The sequence below is a fragment of the Athene cunicularia genome, assembly GCF_003259725.1.
Source record: "Athene cunicularia isolate RWA chromosome 8 unlocalized genomic scaffold, athCun1 chr8_part1, whole genome shotgun sequence".
NCBI classification, from domain to species: domain Eukaryota; kingdom Metazoa; phylum Chordata; class Aves; order Strigiformes; family Strigidae; genus Athene; species Athene cunicularia.
Genome location: NW_020799109.1, coordinates 28,033,640 through 28,056,278, shown reverse-complemented (window position 1 = coordinate 28,056,278; position 22,639 = coordinate 28,033,640). Strand labels below are relative to the sequence as shown.

Genomic DNA, 22,639 nt, shown 5'->3' with positions numbered 1-22,639 from the left:
ACAGAAATGGTGAGCTCTCAGCATTTTCTCACTGTTCCTTACTTACTGTACAGGGAAAGGAAAAGGGTTAGGGGGGCAGGAAATAATTTTCTTCCTTGCTTTGCTCTGATTCTAAAGCTGTTTTGGGTTATGTGCTCTGAATATTTCTGTAAGGAAACAGAAACTATTTGCATGATACATGCCTCGTTTAATTAATCCCACTTGAGGTGGGTGGATCTCTCCCAGCAAAGCCTGTGAGTAAAGGCCCCTGGCTTTAAGGGCTTGATGCCAAAGCATATATGATTTGTGAAATATTCCCCACTGCCAGAATTTAGATTATTCCCCCTCTCTCTTAAAAGGCTATAGTAGTATTTTAAAAGAAAATGCAGCTGTGTACTTGCATTGGTAAGATGGCTTTAAGCAGGCATTAGAAACCACTTTAGCTTACCATAATGTGTGTGTGCCTGCCTGTTTGGAAAGCCCAATCTTGACCAATTTTAGTTCTACTGTGGATGCTTTGATTTATGGCTTTTAAATGTCCTGAATGGGAATCTCAGCTTTGCCACAAGGAAAACAATTGGATTGGAAATGGTTTTCTCCTGGCAGCAGAGCACATGGAGTTAGTGAGGATGGGAGGGTGCTCCCCTTTTCTCTCTGTGTCCTGGTCTGCGGTGCTACTGTGGATTCATGAAGGCTTTCCCAGTGAAGTACTGGAGATCGTTACTCACTTTGCCATTACAACATATGTGCCCCTGTGCGATGTGGACCCTGGGGCCAGGTTAAATGGGTCTTGAAGGGCTGGACACAGCTGCTTAAGCAGGCAAGAACTTAAATGCGCTCGAGTACATCTGTGTCACCCTTGGGCACGCTGGTGCTCAGTCCCTGGGGGTTGAGGGTGGTCTTTACACGTGAGACAAGCAGCAGGGAGAGAGTTCATGTTATACTCTTCATGAACAGTCCCATACTTTCCCTACCACCTCTTCCATCTGTCTCTGTACAATTTGCTTCAACCCACAGCCAGCCAGCATGGAAGAGGTGATGGCTGCTATGCAGCTACATTTTATTATGCCACTGAGGCTAATTACATGACCTGTTATGTTTGTAACTAATCTATGTTGTAAGCCATCATTATGTATTTCTGCCAACCCAACACAAAAAAGTACTTATACTTGACAGTAATTAGAGTTAGAAAATTCCAAAGCCAGAAGCACTGCAGAAGGCATCACTGCCTGGCGCTTCCTGGTCCACAGGCTCTGTACTCAACTCTTTGAGTGTCAAATATCAACCATTAAGTAAGTTTTCTGTAATGGATTTTTACAGATTAGAGTTCTTTGGAACGTTTTAATGTAATGTCTAATCCTGTGCATTGAATGTTGAGGGGATCCCTTGCAAAAACTGCACATGAGCTTCTGATTAAAATCTGTCATAGTGCATAGGCTTATAAGGCCACAATAGTTCTCCTGCCTTAGCCTGGGAGTCTTCTCTTTTCTGAAAGTTTGACCTCTTACTATATTTTTAATGGAATAGAAATAACAATCAAGTAGCCATTGCTTCAAACTCCAGGATGACTAAGTGCCCACCTCAAAACACTTGCATGATGAGTTCAGTGATCTCAATTCCAACACCCGGGTGGAGGAGCACAGCTCCGTCCAATAGTAGCATCCATTTGTCCTCTCTGAGTTGATCTTCAGTGAAGGCTATATTCAAAAAGTATAATCAGCAATTAGGAGTGTTTCATGCAAGCAAAGACACAAGAGTGTTATTTGGAGGGATCTCAGAATCCTGATTAAGGGGGGAAAGGAAGCCAAAGAATAACTAATTTAGGTCTGCATATATATATACAGTTGGATGATGCAAAGCCAGCGTCCATCACGGGAGTGGATATTGCTCTTCCGTAGTCAGTATGTTTCCAACTCTGCCTGTCCAAGGACTGCAAAAATCACAAGACTCATGAGAATATCAGTTATTCTTTCTGTGATTTCTGCCGTGGGGGAAGACACCCCTGTGTAATTTGTTACCAGTCTAATTTACATTTTGTTGAAATGCACACCCAGTAATATGCTCTTTTTGCTGCTGGCTGCTTCAAGCAAGAGAGTCCATTTATTTTTCCTTATCTTCTAGAAAGGAGCTCTTTCACTTCCTCCACTGGCTCCTTTATCGCTATTTTGTTTTCCCTTTTTTCTGCCCTTCCCTTGCTGTCCCTTTCTTGACCATCCTGTTTGCTTCCTCTTTCACCTTCTCCCTTCACTTGGTTTCCTGCCCAGTACATTTGTTTCCCTTCTCCACATATTCCCTCCTTTCTTTCTTACTGTCTTGTCTTGTTTTTTTTCCAACTTATTCCTTCCCTGGCACCTTTGTAAATCTGCCTCCTGCTCCTAGCATTTCTCTCGTCTTTTAAAGTTTTACAGACAGTTTTCAAACCATAAAATGCAATATCTGGCAATCTTTCTTAACAGCAGCCTGGTGTCAGTGGTTGAGACAACCATTAGAAACACTACTTAAGGTAGCTATACTACCACGTGCAAAAACAGTTGAGGAATATTGATCATCTTACCTGGGGTAATCTTGCAACTTCAGTCCTAACAGAAGCAATGAAGGAAGTAGCATTCTGAATGAGGGTAAATATTGGAGGGATTGGCCAGAAAGCAGGTCACAGCAGGTTTTAAAAACATGTAAAGTATCACAAAACAACTATTCTTGAGGTTTTATTGTAGTTCTGCAATACTGATCTTACAAGAAATTTGGAATGGCATTTGCACAGAACTGATTCTTCAGCTGCCTGAACTGTAGTAACCATGAGGGATAAAGGAGGGTCTCCACTTCTGGCCACTGATTTGGCTTTACTGATTGCTGCCGGTAACAGGATGGCTTTCTTCTAGACTAGCAATAGGATTTTGTTCACTGCCTTCCTTCATATACCTCTCCTCTAGGCAACTGTCCTGAAGATCAAGTAAAACAACATTCATAGGTAGGATGTCAGACATTGCAGCCTAGGTACGATACCTGCTGCCACTGAGTCTAATTCTCATCAGCATCTCCTTTCATCCAACCAGAGGCAAGCTCAGTGGTCTGCCATCTTCAATTGTCTAGGAATTTTCTGATGGGCAATACACTATGACAATTGAACAAATGTATCTAAGAGTCACTTGTTCTATGTGGAATTTAGATTTGATCTTATTTATTGTGTCTCAGGTAGTTTTGATCCTCTTTAGTATTGCTCCTGACCTACCAGCTCCTGCCTTATTCAACAAAAAATTATTTTTAAAACATAGTGAACTGGGAGAGATAGATTTGATTGGGACTGTTGCAAGTTACTTTCAAAGTTTAGCAAAAGATCAGGCTGGGAAATGGCTCTGCACTGCTTTTAGTATAGACCAGTCCCATGTGATGGGGAAGGGTGAGTAAAAGTGATGAAAGATAAAGGAAGACAGAAAAAGAAGGAACCTAAAAAAGAGTTGAAAGAAGTGATTCTGAAATAAAGATGACAATGTGAGTGCAGTCTTCAAACACAGTAGAAGCCTGCTTTGGGAGTGCCAGCTGGTGAACTGAATAAGTAATTTATTCCTTTAGGTATTTTCAGCAAAAGCTGCTTTTTTTTTTTTTTTTTTTCCTTCCCTAGCCTTTTCTCTCTCAAGATACTGTTAGTAGAAGGAAGTGGTTTTTATTTTTAGAATCTCTCAACTTGAAAAAGGAAAGTAGAGTCAAACAATAGGAAACACAGGAACCTGAAGATGTGTTTTGTTCCCAGTAATTATTTAATCTCATAGCAGAGTAGTTTAATAACAGTTGCCCTGAAGGCTATGCAGAGTTAGAGCAAGAGTGTTTAGCAGGAAATTTCTTGCCTTTTCTAAAAGAGTGGGCAGAATTTGAGTGTATTTCTAGCCTTTCTTATGCTACAAAAGAAAACATGCGACAGTAAATAGAGAGAAAGCAGTGATGATTTGAACTTCCTGAACCTGCAGGCATCTTGAAAGGCTCTCCTTGAAACTCTCCTGTCCCCTGCAAGCTGTATTGGATCATTAGTGAATGAGGGCACACATTAGGAACCGTGACACTGATAATCACGTTAGTTGTCATCATGGACAAGAAGAGGTGCAACTCCAGCTGGAGGTGACAACCAGGATGTTTGCTCCCTTTCTTGCACCAAGGTAACCGCAGAGGAAGGTCAAAGATGAGTTGGAAGGAAGAACAGAGCAGGCAGAAGTAGATGTGGTGTTCAAAGAACAGGGTACATGATTCGCACTGATGCTGAACAGTACAGCCAAACACAGACCAGTACACAAGATTCGAGTTACTATACAAAGAATAGATATTCCTCCTGCTGATTTTGTGGCCCTTCTGTTGTCATGTTCTGTGGACAGAGGAAGGTAGAGCAGCATTCATTCACCCAGCACTCCTAACTGTCTCTTCTTCTATGGGAGTTTTGATCCTCTTGACCATCCTGACCTAAGGTTTCTGAAAGGTTGGGATAGTTGTCTACTAGTGTGTTGCATGCTTGCTTACTTGACATGTTGCCTGCTGAAGGGCAAACAACACACAGTTTGTTAAGAATAATAGTCTTTCTTGGTTGCTCCATTGAATTAATTTTTTTGTTTATTCAAGCTGAGTTTTCCATATGACACGTTAATTCCCTGGAATGACTAATTCGAAAATGCAACACACACATAAACATACAAACATATTTGTGTGTGTGTGTGATAGATGTTAATTTAAGATGGTCATATAGAAAATGTAGCTTGAGTTGCAAATAATAAATTAATCTAGTAGAGCATCATATTTTGGACCTCTCTGCCTCTGAAGGGAGTATCTGTATTAAGTCAGATCACGCACAGTGGAACTTCAGTAACCCTAATGCTTTGCAACAGTGTTAGCATTTGAATTAATGGAGATGTGTAATCACTGCAGTGTAGTAGTGGCTAGTGGAAGGACACATTCTTCCCATTCACTCTTTCTTTTTTGTTTCTTTCACTTAAATAGGTACCAGATAAAACAGCATAATCTAATAACTTTAACTTGCTTACAATTCACCAAAATTCTTCCACTGACAGGGTATTGTGCAGCTGGGTCATTTGAAATCATGAGGTTCAGCTGTATGCGTAGCTGTACAAGTATCTGGCAGTATAATTGCAGCATGCCCTCTGTACATTTGAAGAGCCTGATACATACGTGTCCAGCTGGAGAGCTGGTAGACATCCTCAAACACTGTGCTGTGCTCCTCAGTGCTTCTGTTCCTGACCTGCCCACTGACAGTAATCTTGTGGGCATGCTTACTAGAGACATTTCACGTTTGACAAACTGACATTTTTCAGTACAGAAACAAATCTGAGATATTTTCACTCTCTTGGACCCCATTATGTTGGGGTTAGGGACCATCTCATACAGGCATTCCCCAACTACTTTTTCCTTGCATCAGCACTGAGTGCTGTTTCTCATTTCTTCCATAATCATCTCTTCCTGATTTTTTTCTGTGATTCCTGCTTTAGTCCTCTTAATGCCATCACCCGTTTTCTGCTTTTCCTACTTTCTTACAACCTATATCAATATGATCAAGTCTTTTCCTCCTCTTGGTTTTCCCACTTCCAATCAAGATCCTTTCTTCTGAGCTGATATTCAGAAGACTCTGCAGTAGCCATGCTGCATCTGCTGTAGGCCAGAAAAAGCATGCATAGACTGTAGACTTAACTAATCAGGCCTACAAACCATGTCTTGCCTCTGTTCTTCAACCGTGATGGCTACAGTAGATTCACTTCTGGTTTGGATTTTCTTCCAAATCTAGAGGCTGACATAGGTCAAGAGGTACCATATAAAAGTTAGATAGGTTGATATTAGAACTGGGAAAAGTAGAGGGTAAGTTGTGTGGGTCTCTCAGAATCTTACTGCAACAGAGAAAACCATATAAAAAGAAAATCAGTCAGGGTATTAGAACTGTTCCAAGAAAAGCAAATTACTTAGTCTCTCTAAATAATCACCCAAATGAGAAGTGATATTTATTCCTCACCTGAAGTCAGTCACTCTTTTATTCTTTTATTTATGTGTATGCCTCACATCCAGATTTGCATTGTCACCTAAAATAAAATTTGCCTGCAGTCAGATTTAAGGCCACTTAGAGATTTTGTCTGAATATTTTCTCATTAAATTCTGCAATGACAAGGTCACATATCAGGGTACCCCAAGAGGGCTGCTTTCTAGGGAAGCCAAGATTATGGAGAAGGGAGGGAATAATGTATTTTTGTTTACAATTTCAGATCTATAGGATGTATTGTAAAATCTAGTTATGTGCACGCCTTCTGCAAGTGTTCTCTGGTGGTCACAAGCAAACAAGAATGTAAAATATAAGTGGAAATGAAAGCCTTTTATTTAGAATGTATGTTAACTGTGCTCTGAGAAGAGAAGCCATCTTCTTCAAGTGGGGCCTCCCCATGGTAATTACAGCCATGCTTTACTAAAAGCATATTTTGTGGACTTTGTGTGGGGAGTGATAGCACTTCTCAAAAGGCAAATGCTTGAAGAGCTCCCATATGTTTCTGATCGAATTTTAAGTCTAGACTTGCTTTATTTAGTTTATTTTGCTCTGCATTTGCCTAACTAATGCTTTTAGGAGTTCTTAAAAACTGGAAAAATGCTTAGGTTAAAAATAAATGTAAAACTTTTCCTTTTTAAAAAAGTTTTTGCATGGGGGTAAGAGTTACCCTCTGTTCAAAACCCCACTGAGCTGTTCAAAGGAGGAGTCTTTGCAGCAACATCAGGGAGTTATTAAATACATACTTAGTCCACAATTTTCATTGGTAAATTCTTTATATCTGCTTAATATGTGCTAGTTAGAAGAAGTTATTCTTTCTGCAGACTCGTTTACTCAACCCTGGGGACCTATGATCCCCTGCCCCTTTAGCACTAACTTTTACAAACACTGTTTCCTTTTTTTTTTTTTTTTTTTTTTAAATAAATAAATAAATAAACCCCAAACTAACAAACAAACAAAAAACCCACAAAAAACAAAGAAACACAGCAGACTGAGCAGCCCGTTAAAGGGGCCAGGCAGTGGGACTCAGCCCCAAATCTCAAAAACCCAGCTGAAATGTTGGAGACAGTAACCAAATTGGAATTACCGCAGCAACGACATTTTTACAAGAAGGAGCTTTCTATGAACCGGGAGCTGCCTTTCGGGGCCTGGGAACAGCTCAAGCACTGCAAACGCACCCCTGGGCTGCCGGAGTCTGTCCGATAACGGAGAGAAAACGCGGTCCACGCCGTCTCTACCGCTATCATCTGTTGGCCTCAGGCTAAACATTTAATTGGGCTTAGTCACATATTTAGTCACTGACATGGCAGCTAGTGGGGAGCCGGGACCTGGGGGAGGTTGTTTTTCTCTGGTTTCCCCTCGTTGCTGTCCACGGGCAGGCTGGAGCTCCCCCTGCTGCTCTGCTCTCCGGGTTACTGCCCGTTTGCTCGGCATTTCTCCACTTTGGGAGGGTCTGGCAACGCTCGTTTATGTAAGCGATGGTGCCGGAATCACGCTAGGTTTCCCCCAGCCCTGCGTTTGTCAGAGGTGCCCAGAGCAGAGAGGAAGGTGGGACTACATTTGCAAGGAGCAGCGTGGTGCCGGCTGCTGGCTCTGTTGTCTTAGGATGGTGGTTTGGGTGCCCAGGTCCCCGCATGCCCAGCCATGGCTCAGATCGTAGAGATGGGGAGTGAAAAGAGGCATCCAGGTTGGCCTCTTCTGTCTTTGGTGTTCAGATTCGTGTTGGGCGGGGGGGGGAAGTTTGAGTCCTACTCCCAGTGTAATAAGAGTCACATAATGACTTATCACCTCAACAGAGAAATCTAGTGACAGGCAACTTCTGGGCTTGTCTTTCCCTTCACTTTGACTTGAGTTTTGGTTCATGCCAGTTAATACTGTGTGCCAGTGGCTAACAAAGGTGAGGTCTCTTCCCGGAGCTGAACCCCTGTGCTGTGCTCTGCCCAGGCACTTGGGAGCACAGCCCCTCTTCTTGCATTACTGGCACAGGGAACCGTAGACAGCCCAGGAGACTGTCGTCAGCAGGACTGGAGGTGAATGATGCTTTTGAAGGCCTTTTCCCAAATATCTTTGCCTTCTCTGGAAGGCACCTCTGGTCTCCAATTGGAGGTTCCACTCCCCTAATCATGGTGTGCTGGGCGAAGGAGCTGGAAGGAAGCTCAGTGCAACTGCACAGGAGTCAGGTAGCATCCTTAAGGGGCAGTGGAGAGGGGCTGGAGCTAAGGAGAGGTCTGCCCATACCCGTTGGGAAGACACATACAAGTGTACATATTGCAGAGCATCCCAGATTCATGCGTGCATCTCGACCGGGAGGTATTCGTTGTGTGAAGCGGTGGGGGAGAGCTTGGGCTGTGCAGGGTCCCCTCGCTGAGCAGCCTTGTCTATCGAGCAGTACCCCAGGGAGAACAAGGTTCTGCCTGCTGCGTGGGGCAGGGGGAGAGGCTGCAGCATGGCACTGCACCCCAGGTGGAGAGGGGCCCCTCAGGGGTATCGGCTTCTCCTTGAAGTGGTTCTCTAAATAGAAACAAGATCCTGCTGGAGGACTTTCTGTTCAGGTCTGGACTGAGCTTGAATGAAAATTCAAAATAATGGTCAGAGTGCAGTAACAGCTCTGGTTCAAGGAGGAAATGGGGCTCAGCCCTGATTTTGGTTCAGATTTGGTTTGACTGATTATATCCAGGAAATCCTCCCACTGAGCTCTCCAGTTTCTGAACTTGCTGGGCTAAATAGCAATTTGACTAAATTACATTACTTGAATCTAGTATGCTGCATTCAACCTGGATTTAAAATGCATGCTCGGGCTTGTATCTTTTATATTTGATATGAAGACAGCTGTATGCATTTTTCCTTGTTTGTAAATTGTATACACATGATACAATGTTTTCAGTAAGCGCTAAACAATGCAATGTGAGGCATTTCAACAAAGGAATAATTTAATGCAACCCAGCAGAAATGCAGAGCCTTAGAAGTGGTTCTTTATGAAACTACGAATTTTGGAAATGAGTCCAGAAGACCTACACTGGAGCAACACAAGAAACAATAGTTAACACAGTAACGTTTTTTTCTGTAAGAAAAATACACCATGAAGAAATTATATTTTGCCTATTTTTTTAGCTTGTTGATTTACTTGAATGCTTCGGTTAGCATATTTTGTATTTGTTGCATGTTAGAGATTAAAATTCTAATTTCTTCACCAAAAGAGAATATTGTCATACAAGATGCACTTTGAGCCAAGCAAGACTTTTTTTGTCGAGTGTAAATTTGTCTCATATATTATGTTCCAGTTCAAAGACGATTAACACAGTTACATTCTTTTCATCTTCTATTTAGTTTTAACAGAATGAGACGTTTCATTTGTAATCTTCTTCAGAGACAGGAACTGTTCCTACTTTCACAGGTGTAGGACAGCATTAGAGAGGGCTGTACAATTTGTCTTGGTCATTAATGAAGCGTGCTGAAGCTGGATGAGAACTGAAGAGTCCTCAGCTCCCCACCTTGTTCCGACTCTGGGTTCATGCCTCTCTTAGAGCAGCTATGCGCTCTCATGGTGATCTGGGCTGGTTTAAGAAATAGAGCGAGCTGGTACTTCCTGTTAAAGAAAATGGGGAGCAAAGATACCATGTAAGAGATGGATTGGAATAACTGCAGCAACAAAACCCTGCTGGAGGGTGCGACAGCTATCTAAGGGAGCAGGCTGGCCGTGAGGAACAGTCTCTTTAAGTACTGCACAAAGCAGTGTCAGGCAGAACTGTCTGAGCTAGTGCAGGTACTGGACACCAAACAGGTATTGTCATCTCAGATTCTGCACAGGCTTCGCTCAGCAGTGGGGTGTTTTAACTCAGGTGGAATGGAGCATTACAAAATACTTTTTATAACTAAGCTGGTGATGTTATCTCCACACAGCACTGCTGTGAATCAGGTACCCTAAATACACACAAAACTGTAAAAGGCAATCACACAGCTATCGGCATCTGTCTACATCTCCAGCAGAGTTGGTGCATCATCCTTGGACAAGGTGAGGAAAGGGAAGGTCTCAGCCTGGACTATCCCTGATCAGCCTGGACTGCAGGTGGAACATGACTGGGGACTGTACTGCTGCCAACTCCTGCACTGTGGGCTTTTACCAGATGATGATGCAGTCCGAATTGAAATGCAGGGGTTTGTAGTACACAGGAGCCTGTGCTGAATCAGCCATTTGAAACAGGGGAATAAAGATCCATAAGCCCTTCAAAAAAATCTGGGACTCCTTTAGCAGTTAATGAAGTTGACAAGAGGAGTGCATTAGTGGTAAATGAATGAACCCAGAAGCAATAGCCATGGCTAGCATTTTCATAACTGGCTATTGGTATAAATCTTTAGATTTGTGCCTCAGTTCCGGGAAAATTGGCTCCAGTTGGCTCAACTGTGTAAGAAGCTGCACGTTTTTCTGCTTCTGCAAAACAGCAGCTGAAGTCTGCAGGCTGTCTTCCCAAATCCAGTTGGCCACACTGAAACATGCCTGTAAGCCTGCCCTGTGGCTGTCCAGGCTGAGACTGACCCTTGAGAATATGATCCTCCTTGATGGTTTCTGTGGCCCAAGAAGGTAACTGTTCAGAGAATACCCAGGCTGTGGACCAGGGAGAAGAGCTGTTTGATGTGTGAGAGGGCTAAAGCATGGTATGCACGTGGGAAAACCATCCCTTTCTTCCTTATTGTGGATGCTTAGGGCTGTCATGCTTCAGTGTACACGGAAATAAGATTGTTGTGTTCAGGAGCATGTGCATGTTCACATAGCGACAGCAAAAAGTGCCAGGTTTGTTCTCAGTGTTTGTGCTTGTTTCTTCTCTCTTTCTCTCCAGTCGAAGACCACCCCCTTCACCTACTCGGCCCACTGTAATTCGTCCATTAGATTCATCCCTGTTAGACTAAAAGAAGTTTCTGGCATGTCATTCATTGTTAACCAAATATGTGGAAACAAATTGCTTGATAACTGTTGCAATAACCACTGTATAGTCGCATGTATGGACATCTATAGGCAAGTAACCAATTTTACTGATATACTCTCTGTCCATTCTGCATTGTTTATGAAGTCTTAAATGTTTTGGGAAGGTCTGTGATGCCTTGACTTTTCCTTTTGCAAGAGCTGATGTTAGCTAACTTACTGACACATTATCTTCACCCAGGAAACTGTACTCACAGTCCTGTACAGCAAATGGAGGGCTTGACTTTGTGTGTGTTTGTGCACGTGTTGATTTGATCTGCTTCTTTTTTTCCCCTCTTATCTGAAAGGGATCTTGCTTATATTTGTACCTTTCAGGTTTTCTATCGTTTGGAATTACACAGTTATGCCAATTTTCTATTTTAATGGTCAAACTGGGTAAAGAAAAGCAATGTGGTTTCTTACCAAGCTCTTCTGAAGGCCCTGCACTTCCATGGCTCTCTTGCAAGAAGCTTGCTGGATGGCTGCTTCTCCTATAATTTCTCTTTATCCAAAGTCTATTTTTTAAGGAATGTTGTTAAACAAGAAGGGTGTGTATGGGACAATGCGTGTTTTACTTTATTTCCATGTTGGCAGCTGACATGTGAAGCTGGTTGAGTGGTTGGTAAGGAGCAGGCTGTGGTGTCCCAGCTTGCAGGGCTCAGTGGGGAGCCGTCTCACCCTGCAGCAAGGATGTGAAAGGGTGGTTTGAAGAGCCATTACATGACAGAGCAGTGTGTGCCAGCTCACTTTGTCCTCTATTAGTGAGGACTATTACTACTTACATTCATACTCCCACTGAACTTGTGGGAAGCCTTGGGGGTGTGTGAGTGCATGTAATATGTACTGCGCAGCAGGATCCAGAGAACTGAGTGTTGCTTTTGGTCATTTTGTGAAGCAGAAGGAGATATAGATATATGCACAGCTGTAAATGGGCTACTGCTCCTCTGCCCACTGTGTGAGCCAATTCACAGAGCTATGGTCTAAATTTGCATCCGAGCTTTCCAAGAGTCCGATTTGGATTTGAGATACTTGCTCACACCAGTTGATGAAGTTCCACTATATCTTATATAAAGATTTTGTCTTTGCATCACTTGAAGTACTGCACACCTCGGATTAGGGTTGCTTTATCCAGCTAGGTACTGAGAAGCGCTCAGCTGTGCATCCTGGCAATGGATTATTTTAGCAGATGTTCACTTGCAGAGGTCCTCTCTGCCTGTTGTTTTGCATGTTATGTATTAATGCGTTATATAAACCTTTTGTCTCAACTGCATTACTTCACTTTAAAAGCTTAGGGTCAGTGTCACCCTTACAGTTTAAAATTTACTGAATTAACGGAATTAAACTGGAGATTAATTTGGCCTTGTTTGTTAAATATTAATTGCTGTTATTACAATTATGGTTACAGATCCCTAGGCAAAGCAGTTGGTGGTTTCAAAGGTCCACAGTATAATTTGTCTAATAAATTTATTTATTGAGACTGCATGGAGGGCTTCAGTATGCTGTAGCCCCCTGGTTAGCAAGAATCCAATCAAAGAGCCACAGCAAATGGGGATTTAGCCTATTAAGTATTCCCAGACTGCTGATCAGTTGTGCTCACCACTGAAGCAAATCATGTTTCAGCTTGCACAAGAGACACGAGCTTGGGAAAGCATCATGATTTGTATGTTAGCTTGACTTTAATTTCCTGTCAACCTCATACTCGTGACACATGCCTGGGGAGTCTAGAGGTCAACTCTGAAGCACAGTGAAGATGGAGTTTGTCAGAGCACTGGCATCTTGGTGATCTTAGAGGACTGCTTAAGCGGCCGGTGTTTGTTTGAAGAACAGACCAAGATCTCCAACACTAAGTGCACAGAATCAGCTTTCAAGGAAAAAAAAGATTCCAAACCCAACTATTGATTTTTACTCCAAAAAAGAAAACATATTTTGATTATTTTTCTTGTGTTCAAGACAGTTTTCCACTGTGTAGCACACTCTGCTGTAACGTGCAATGCATCTATTAGATGTATTTTTATAAGTAGCTGTGGTAGTCCATGCTGTTGCTGAGCCAGCAAGCCTGTATATACTTTATCAGAACTCTCTGTTACTGACTGGCAGCTGCCTGCTGATGGAAAGCCAGGCTTAGCACCTCAGCCACAGAAAGTCACTTCAACCCCAAAATTTTATATTCATTCAGTGATACTGCAAGGCCATGGTCTGGGTTTATCCCATCATACCCCAAGTACTTGACTTAGTTGTCCAAGGTCCCCTTTGTTCAGTGGAACTAGGCAGCACCTCCAGAAGGTGATTCAGACTGGTGTGGCCACATGGGAGATGAGGGTGGTAATGTCGGTGAGTTAGGAGCCTCAATTAGATGACATAGATCCTGGCCTAAAAACATGTTTTTAAATCCTCTGTGCTTGAGACTCCTTAATTTACTGTAATGACTGTTTCTGTCAAGCATAAGGAAGTAGGTAACAATTCAGCACTGTCTTTAACTTGCCCCCCCAAGAAATGGTATTTCTCATCAGTAATCCTGAATTGTAAATAAAGCCCTCAAGGATGGATTTATCCAAAATAGGAGGAGGAAGAGGCAGCGAGGCACCTGTGGCACCACTGTCAGCACTGTCCGTTTCTGCACCCAGTGTTGAGGTGGTGGGACACAGCTGCACAGCCCTCCCTCTGCATCCTCATTGACATCACATCTAAGTGTGGTCCTGTATCCTAAATGCAATACTCTTAGTTGTGCAGGTTAATAAGTAACCTTGAGTATAGATCTGGAGTTTGATGATTTTATGTCTATCTTCTTGCACATATGCTTCTCAGAATAAACTGCATAGAACTGTTGTTTCTAGGAAGAACGTTAAGGGCTTCCCAAGAAATTTCCACATCTAATTGAGTAAGTACTGTCCTCCAACCTTGGCCTGTTTCCTCCTGCCATACAGCGCCTGGAATGGGTTGGTTTGTCCCACTCGCTCCTGATGCTCGTGTCTCTCCCATCCCTTGGTCTCAGAGGAGCAGCCTTGGCAGCAACTCACTCTATGCCTGAAGGAGAGCAGGATGGGCACCCCGTGGATCTGCTAAAGGGAATGGCCCCTTCAGACTGGCCACTGCCCCCTCTGCAGACCCCCTTAGACAGGGTGAGCTAAGCCTCAACTCCCATGTCTGAGAAGCACGGGTTGCGCTCTCTTAATTTGATTTCCCTTGGCAAAGCCTAGAAAATTGCCAGGGAGTAGTGGAGACTCCCATTAAGCAACAGCAGGGTTTCTGATCTTATGCGAGGTGGTAGCTAAGTTTTAGGAGGGTGCTCATCTAGTATTGCATTTAGGCTAAACCTGAGTCTCTGCCTAGAGAACATGTTCCACCTCACCTCATCATGGCTGACCAACGGCTGAAGAGCTCGTGCATGCCATAACTAGCTCTCGGCCTTTAATCTCATGGGATCTTGTGTTAGGATTAAAAATATGATATGCTCAATGAAAAGGCTTATGTACATAGTTAATTGTGTTTATTTTATTGCTGATCTCACTGTACTTTCTGAGTAAGCCTCATAAAAGTAGAATATTATATTAAATGAGGTACAGTATAAGTTCTGGCATTTCGTGTTAAAGCATGACATAGAAAATACTAGACTCTCTATTGCAGACAGCTACACTAAACAACATGTATACAGCATATTGAGATTACTAGCTAGTTCTGTCTGTCTTAAAATAGTCTAAACGTCCTGAATTGAAAACAGACCTATTTTGCACCTGTGACACTGGGGAGGCATCCAACCTCTTGGTGTGCTTATGGCACAGTGCCTCCCGCTGTGGAATTGATCCTCTTCCCTGGACTCTCTTGTGTAAATGAATGTTACTCTGCCTGTCTTTCCTCTTGCTTTGTCTGCAGGCGAGCTGATACCGATGGCTCCTCCCGTCCAGACAGTCCTCCACTCTTGCTTGATATATGATTTGTCCCATCTTGCCAGCCGTTTGCTTTACTGCCTGTCTCTTTACTTTTCCAGGATGGTGTAAACGACTTCTTTTTGTAAGAAGCAGATGCTTAATTTCTTTCTGAATTTTGCTCTGTATGTTAATGCCCTACTTCATATGAACCAAAACATCCGCCTTCGGTTTCATAACCTGTAAATGGTTCCTGGTATTGACCTTTGAGCAAGTGAGTCGATTCCCGAAACCATGGTCATTACTGAGCCTCGCATACACTTGCTGTAAAAATGTTATGCTGCATTTCTGAACCTGAAATAAACTGTAACTCTTGATGGGCTTTTATTATCACTTTCTGGATGTGCATGAGTGGTCTTCTGTCTCCCACACCGTCATCTTGGCATGCCACACTCCGCCTCTGTTGGGACTGCAGTGAGGATTTATCGGGGATGTGTGTTGCACTGAGATCACTGGAGATGTCATTAAAAGTGGAGATGGGGGAGTTGTAACCCATGGGAAGCATTCAGCTTCCCTGCAAGGGGCTCGGAGGGCTGCAGGGATGTTTTGCTGGGAAATGGATGAATGTTTTTCAAGCAGTACCTGGTATTCATTTCATTGCTGGGGAAAGCATGTTTTGGGGAGATTCAGAGCTGAGCAGGAGGCCAGACTGAGTCTTCCAGTGCAGGAGCTGGAGTGAAAATGTGCATGTGTCTGCATTATGTCTGGAAGGCATTTCCCCCTAAAATGGTTGTGTACGAATGTGCGTATGTCTTGATTACTCAGTTCCTCCTTCAGATCAGCATGAGCCAAGTAACAGGAATCGGTGCCTGGAGGAGATGGTCTGTATGGCACAAGAAGCACAACAGCTTCCTACCAGAAAGGACGTTTCTCACTGAGCGCGACAGTCATTACGTTGGTTTTGGGAAAGGGAGGAGCAAAAGGTGGGATGAGCAAAGTAGCAATATCCCTGTTGTATTCACTTGCTTACTGTAACATTTGGAGATTATTTTTTTTTTAATAGTCTTTAATGGCTATGCCTGGGGCAGTCTGTGCACTCCCCCTCAGTGAACAGCAGTGACACATGTTCCCATCTGGCTGGAGTACATTACATAGCCCTGTATAAGTGTGGTTCCTGGCATCTTGGTCAGCGACACGTCAGTGCTCTATGCTGGGTAACAGGAGGAGCATCTGCTCTTCTCTCACTGCTGCACTGGGCCATCAACTGCTAGGGTTGGCAGTAGACTCATTGCACTGCCATCACCCATGGTTTTAACCTTCCCAGCAGTGTCCACTCCAGATATTCCAGCCCACAAGCTAGCTTCTTTAATCATTCTCGATTTCATCAGAATCCCACTTAAAAAAATGTCTACTCCAAGAACAGTGTTTGCAGCAGATAGTGGTGCAAGTTCTAAGGTTGGTGGGGAAAAGCTCTTCCAGAGGATATTATCTGCTGCAAGAAAATTAGAAAGCCTGTGACCAGCAACCTCCACGCTTATGATGTGACTGTCCTAGTTCTCTGGCATCAGCAAAGTCAGATGGGAAGCGGTGAGGATGAAAGCTGAGGCTGTGCTGATAGCCAGCTGATTCTAATCTTGCTCTTGCTCTTTTCCTTAATGTGCATGTTATGTGCCTTTTTCTCTTAACCCATTTTATTAAGATAATTTTGTATATGAGTCATTTTATTGTATCCTGACCTTTTGGTTTAGATCTTCCACCCTTGCCCATGAATTTTGGGTTATTTTTTGTCTTTTTCCTAGGCGACCTCCACCAGCTGTTCCAGGAAGATCGTCCTAACGCATTTTTGTTACATGAAATGTCTCTTTTTTTTTTTTTGGTTCAAAATTATCTTTAATTTGCACTAGCCTATTTGTAAATGAAAGATTTTATTTTCAGATGTCAGTGATAAGCCTGGTTATAAAGAAAATTAAAATTCTGACTACAAAACAAATGTGTGCTAGTTTTCTACTGAAGGGTCTACCCACTCCTCAAATAGAGCCATTCACACCCCATGGAAGAAATTGCCTTGGCTCTGTTCTCTCCAAGGTGGTGGAGGGAGGGACATTCTGCTGGGATTCCACTACATCATCTGAATTCATTAATCACTAGGATTGCTCTGTATGAATGGCTTTGGCTTAGCATTAGCAGAAAGAATAGCCAGCTGCTTTAACAATAGACGAGTCCTAAAACATGCCTAATGCACCAGTGGCAGCACCTGGCTGAGTGGAAAGTCAAAGGGGAAGATTGCAGCAGTCTCCAGACTGATGAATCTGCGCAATTATAAATAAATCACGGCTGTTCTGAACATTTTTTTTCAAGCTAAACCTCTGAATTCCTTGCAAGCCAATGTCATGGGAGCATCTGAACTCAAGTAGCTACCTCTGGGATTCCAAATGTGTCTGTCCCTATGGGAAAGAGAAAATCTGGGATTTAACATTTAGAACATGTGCTTGGTTTGGGTGCCAGAGAAGTATATGAAAATTAAGCCTAAAAAAAGAAAAAAAGGAAAACATGGCTTTTATTGACTTTTTTTCTCCTATGGAAACAAAGAAGAAGGTATATCTCACAAACTATGCAGATAAATCACAAGGCACTGCATAGATATGAAGTGGAGGCACAACACAGCATCAGAACTTCAGCCTGTTGTTTCAGGAGCACAAACAAGACATTTCTCTGTAGTAGGAAGCTCATGGCGAGAGGGAGCCGCAGTGGTGCTGCTCAGGGGATCGGGGCAGGAGCGTGGAGGAAGTCAGTATCAGGTGTGTAGAAGGAGCCTGACAACACACAGGCTGTGCTCGGTTTCAAGGCAGGTCTGACACAACTTTTTTGAATTTGGGCACTTCCACTTGTTCCAGGTAATTTAGGTCCCTGCTTTGACCTCTTGTATATCCAGGGGGCTGCTGAACCACCTGCATGTGCTGGTAAATGCCAGACACTGAGTTTGCTCAAATTATAAGGGGGTACAAGCCCAGAGAGCTGTAGACTTACACAGATTTTTCTTCCCGCTTCTTAGATGTTGTTTTTTGGTAGAGTGCAACAGAAGAAACAGCAACAGTATTAGCAAATGGGGAAAAAACCCCAGTTCTTAGAAGAGGGAGATAAATAGTCATTCCTGCGAGACCATTGAACTGTATGTGCTGAACTAGGAATTGCTAGAGCTGGAAAGAGTACACTGATGGGCAAGGTGCTTCCCAGCACCCTGGGAAAATGGAGAAATGGAGGCTGCTAACAGTCCTGGGAACACAGCTGTCCCAACAGTAGGGGGTGAGGAGGGACACTCGGGTTTGCTGTATCTTTCATCTGTGGAACTCATTGCTGTCAGGTACCGAGGCAAAAATCCTCAGTAGTGTTCAGGAATTGTGTATTTTCAGGACTACCACAGAAGCAATGGTATTTATACCCAGTGATCTCTTGAGGAGGTTCTGGCCATGCTTCACTTCTCAGGTAAGAGGGAGTGACATGCTGGTTTTCTTCAAGCTTGTTCAAAATCTGTTCTGCACTGGGGGAAGCTGTGACTGCATTCCCTCTGGGACACAGCATGGTACCAACAGATGAAACCAACAATAAATAAAAGGTGGCTGATAGCTGTATCACCTTATCTACAGCACCCCAACCAGGAGCTACTGCTGTCCTCCTAGCTGCCAGCTGATCTCCATGGGGCTGTAAGGCACAAACTTTTTTCCTGGGGCATTTTATGGTGTTAAACCTTCCACAGAAATCCTTGCTACCTTCTGAAGTATCTGTCAAAAAATTGTTGGAAATAGGACTCCAAACTTCACAGTTTTCTGGCAGGTATTCCTAAAACCTCCTAAGCAGAAAGACAAAGGTATTGGTGTGCAGGGAAACCTTGGCCGTTCTTTAGCATCAAATAACAGGATGCCTTTTTGAAGAAGCTGCTTAACCTTGTCTATGCTATTTCCACCCTGCAATGGTATACATTCTGTGGCTAGGTGGAAAAGGCTAAGAGTGCTGCACCAGCTGGTGGCATTATGTGTCCTAAGCTGCTTTTCAATGGGTGGGTTAGGACCAAAATCCTGGTTTGGTTTCCTGATCATTCACATTGTTGCTATCACCTCTCACATCACAAAGCTGAGAAAAGCTTAGTGATTACTGTAGGAATTGAAGAGATAGAAAGATCTTACCTTCAAAGACTGAAGCTTTACTCTTTCCAGGCTTCCTAGATCCAGTCTCCCACATGAGGAGGGATGCAGGCCCCTGACAGTGCAGTGTGGGTGGCTGACGCTTGCCTTTCCCTGCTGCAGAGGCTGGAGATGGAGATTCCAGACGGCACGTGTCAGTGGCTCCCCCAGGATCAAGGCTTATCCCTAGCCAGTTTTCAATTACTCGCATTTGGCCAGCTTCAAATCAAAAGAAAATGTCTCACTGAAGTACTGGATCTCAGTGGACTTGGAAACTTAAGAGAAAGCAACTGTACTTCCTTGTAATGCAAAATAACATTTAACTCTTTATAGAGTTGGTTGATGATGATTTGGTTGCCTACAAACTGACCTCTTTCTTTGGTCTCAGCATGTGCTTCATCCAAGAAGCCGCAGACTGGTACGCTCAGGTAGTGAATGCTTAAAGGGCATTCAGCTTTACTGCTGAGGTGGACGTAGAGTTCCGTCAAAGTTTTGCTCTGTAGAGGATATTCTGACCTCAGGCATGAGGACATGCTCATAATGGCCATTTATTCAGCATCTTAAATAATTTCAGCAGCATTGCAGAGCATGTGTCCTCAGGAGAAGTCAGAGAACTCCTAGGGAATCTCTGCCTGGCCTTTGTGTCTTCTCTTCTCCTCTCCCTGGCTCTCACTTGCATTTTTCCCTCCTTCCCTTTGTGCATCCAGATTGTGGACTGGACTTTGTATTTTCATCTCCCAGGTTAGGGAGAGCAAGGTATCTGCAGACAAGCTAAGCAGAGAGCTCAGTCTTTCCCCAGGGGATCTCTGGGCAAGGACTGAGGCTAAGGAGGAGGTGAAAGGAAGGAAGGAACAGAGAGGCCTGAGGCTGTGGGCTGGGATGAAGATGCCTGCGGCAGGCTGGATGGGACACATCCTGCATCCTGCCTGGAGCTGTGTGGACAAGGCCTGCTGCATCAGTTGGAGCCCAGGGATCTGCAGAGGGGATCCACTGGGTTCCAGCTGTGGCTGGGGTGACTGACAGTCGCAGTCTGTGTCTGTCTCCACCTGGAATGTCTGGGTAGTTGATGTTTGCACCTTTCCTAACCCAGAGCCGATTTTGAGTGTCTGAATTTGGGAAGACTATTTTTGGGGAAATCTTTCTCCTTGTGGGAATGGGTGCAGCAGAAACTCTGCTTTCTTGTAGCCCCTACCATGACAGATATTAACAACAAGCACCAGGCAAACTAGATTTGAAGCCTTGCCCTACTGATGGACTCTGTGAATTGGCTTTGGATGGCAGCGTTACTTATAATGGCATGAGCCCGGTGCAAGATGGGACACCCCGGTTGCTGAGCAGCCTTCTGGGAAACCTCTGTGCAAAAACAGTCTTCTTTCTGAAGAACCAAAAAATACCATCTTGACTGCAAGCATCTGGCTACACTGTGTTCCCTGTGAGAGTGGAGCCCAGGCTCTAAACTTCCACAGGTTTTAATTAAAACCAAAATGACATGTTGTCATCATGACGAAAACAGCAACATTTAACTTGGCAAGAGCTGTGACAAGGCACTGGAGGTGTTGGGGACTCCACTGGGGGTTGCTCATTTCTGAGAATGCCCAAGGAGTGCACAGCAAGCGCCCGCGCGCTGGGGAGAGACACAGACGGACGCTCAAAGGGATGGGGTAAATCAAGCACAAAGTTGTACTTCTGCAGTATTGGATTCCATAAAACCCGGGTAGTGCCAAAAGCATCCCTGCAAGGTGGGGCTGGGGCAGGTACGTGCACCCGTTCCCTCTCGTGGTGCGGGCTCTGGCAGGCTCAGCTCCCTGGGCTGTCGAGGGAAAGGGAAGGTGCCTGGGAAGGGGGAAGCCCTCCCAGCGCTCAGCCTGGCCTGGCCTCCAGCGGGACTTGTTTGCTGGGAGCGCCCTCTGTTGCAGTGCGTGCGGTGCTGGACAGACTGCCGCTGGACAGATGGCCACCAGACAGGACCTCGACGGGCCCCGCCGCAGTCCCAGCGGCCTGGCATCTTCCCAGCCAGGGACCGTGCTGAGTCTATGCTGAGCTCCATCCCTCAGGCTCGGGGTCTGGCCCTGCAGCGAGGCCAGATCCACCTCTGGGAGGGGGTTAGAAAGGGGAGGAAGGTGTCTTGTCCCCTCACCCCCACCTCTCCTAAAGGATTTTGGGTGATGTGGTACCTGGCAGTGTCATGAGACTATTCTGGCATCAGTGACCAGCAGGGTGCAGGGCTCTGCACTGCACCCATCCCAGGTGCCCTCGTGTTCAGCCCTGCTTGGTCCTGCAGCACCCACCACCCCACACCTCCATCCTGCCCGCAGAGACCCTCACCCAGCCCCCTTCCCCTCCAGGCCACCCAGGCAAGTGCTGTCAGTTGCCATCACACACATCGAGGTCCCTGAGGCTGAGGACCTTCATGGGAATGTCGTGGGGCCCATCTGAGCCAGATGTGCGTTTCCATGTGGTGTTTCTGCTCAGGGGATGCACACCCCCCCAAACCCAGGTATGGGTCTGCATGGCCAGAGCATGCACTACCCCACTCGCCTGTGCCCCAAGCTGCTGCTCAGGCTAGCCATGTGTGGGGTTCAGCTCATTCCTTTTCCAAAACCAAGCAGGTCAGGTCTGGAAATAGATGCTGAGGGTAACACAAACGTGGTCCTCATTGCTGCATGAAAGGTTTTATTAGGCTGGTGTCCTCCCCCCAGGGCTGTCCCCCAGCAAGGTTCTTTGTGTGGCTCACAGCAGAAGGTCCCTTCTCCCCCTAGGCCAGCCTACATGAGGAACCTGGAGAGGTCCTCCTTGATTTCAGCCTCATCCCATGGTCCGTGGATGTTGTCCTTGAGCTGCTGAAGGCGGATGAGGCAGTAAGGGCAGAGGCAGGAGATGGCGACCAGCAGCGAGGCGAAGAGCACAGCGCCCACACTGGAGACAGTGGCCAGCCCCCCCAACGCTGCCAATGCGAAGAGCACCGTCACCCCCACATAGCATCGGGGTGTCTGGGCTTTCAGCTTCTTCTGCAGCATGGGCCAGAGGGCGAAGATCTGCATGGCGAAGGTGACCATGACGAAGGCGTGGAGGGAACGAGGCAGGCGGGAGGCCAGGCAGACGGAGGCAAAGATGGCCATGTTGAGGGACAGCGTGCTGGAGACGATGGCGGCGTTGGCACCGTAGTCAAAGAAGATGAGGTGACCGAGGAGCATGAGGGCCGACATGGCGTAGATGGTGTCCGTGCTGATGGACTCCGTCAGCGTCTTCAGCACCGGCGAGAAGCCGTAGGTGAAGGCGGCGAACACCAAGGTGCTCTTCAGGTCCGCCCACCGTGTCCGCCCGCTCTCCTGCCGCCCAGCCCCGCCATCCACGGCGTCGAAGAGGATGTAGCCGAGCAGGGAGGAGACCAGGGCCGCCCCGAAAAGTCCCTGCGGACTCAGCATCCCGGCGTCCATGTACCACCAGGTGACGACAAAGACGCAGACGCTGCAGAGCTGCTGCACCACCGCGCCCGACTGGAAGACGACGGCCCGGTACCGGTACCGGCGGGCGTGCACGTTCTTCCGCAGTTCCTCCAGGAACCGCTGGTCCACGTAGTTATCGGGGAAGGGCTGTCGCTCGTACAGCACCTTCTGCCACCGCCGCCCGGGGACCGGCTCCA

General features: G+C 45.4%; 2 protein-coding genes across 5 annotated transcripts in view; one reads left to right on the top strand and one right to left on the bottom strand.

Annotated features, from left to right (window-relative positions):
• LOC113483084 (dynamin-3-like) overlaps positions 1-16,804 on the top strand; it is a 196,710-nt gene extending 179,906 nt beyond the window's left edge. For 3 of the 4 annotated variants that reach the window (XM_026854334.1, XM_026854335.1, XM_026854332.1), the window contains one exon: positions 10,834-16,804. In XM_026854334.1, coding sequence (XP_026710135.1) covers positions 10,834-10,903 — 70 coding nt within the window. In that variant the 3' untranslated portion in view covers positions 10,904-16,804. The remainder of the gene's footprint in view (positions 1-10,833) is intronic. The other variant, XM_026854333.1, reaches the window with a different exon arrangement.
• A 3,730-nt stretch (positions 16,805-20,534) lies between these two features.
• PIGC (phosphatidylinositol glycan anchor biosynthesis class C) overlaps positions 20,535-22,639 on the bottom strand; it is a 15,060-nt gene continuing 12,955 nt past the window's right edge. Inside the window, exon 4 of the mRNA XM_026853670.1 lies at positions 20,535-22,634. Within this exon, the coding sequence (XP_026709471.1) occupies positions 21,762-22,634 (873 nt within the window). The 3' untranslated portion in view covers positions 20,535-21,761. The remainder of the gene's footprint in view (positions 22,635-22,639) is intronic.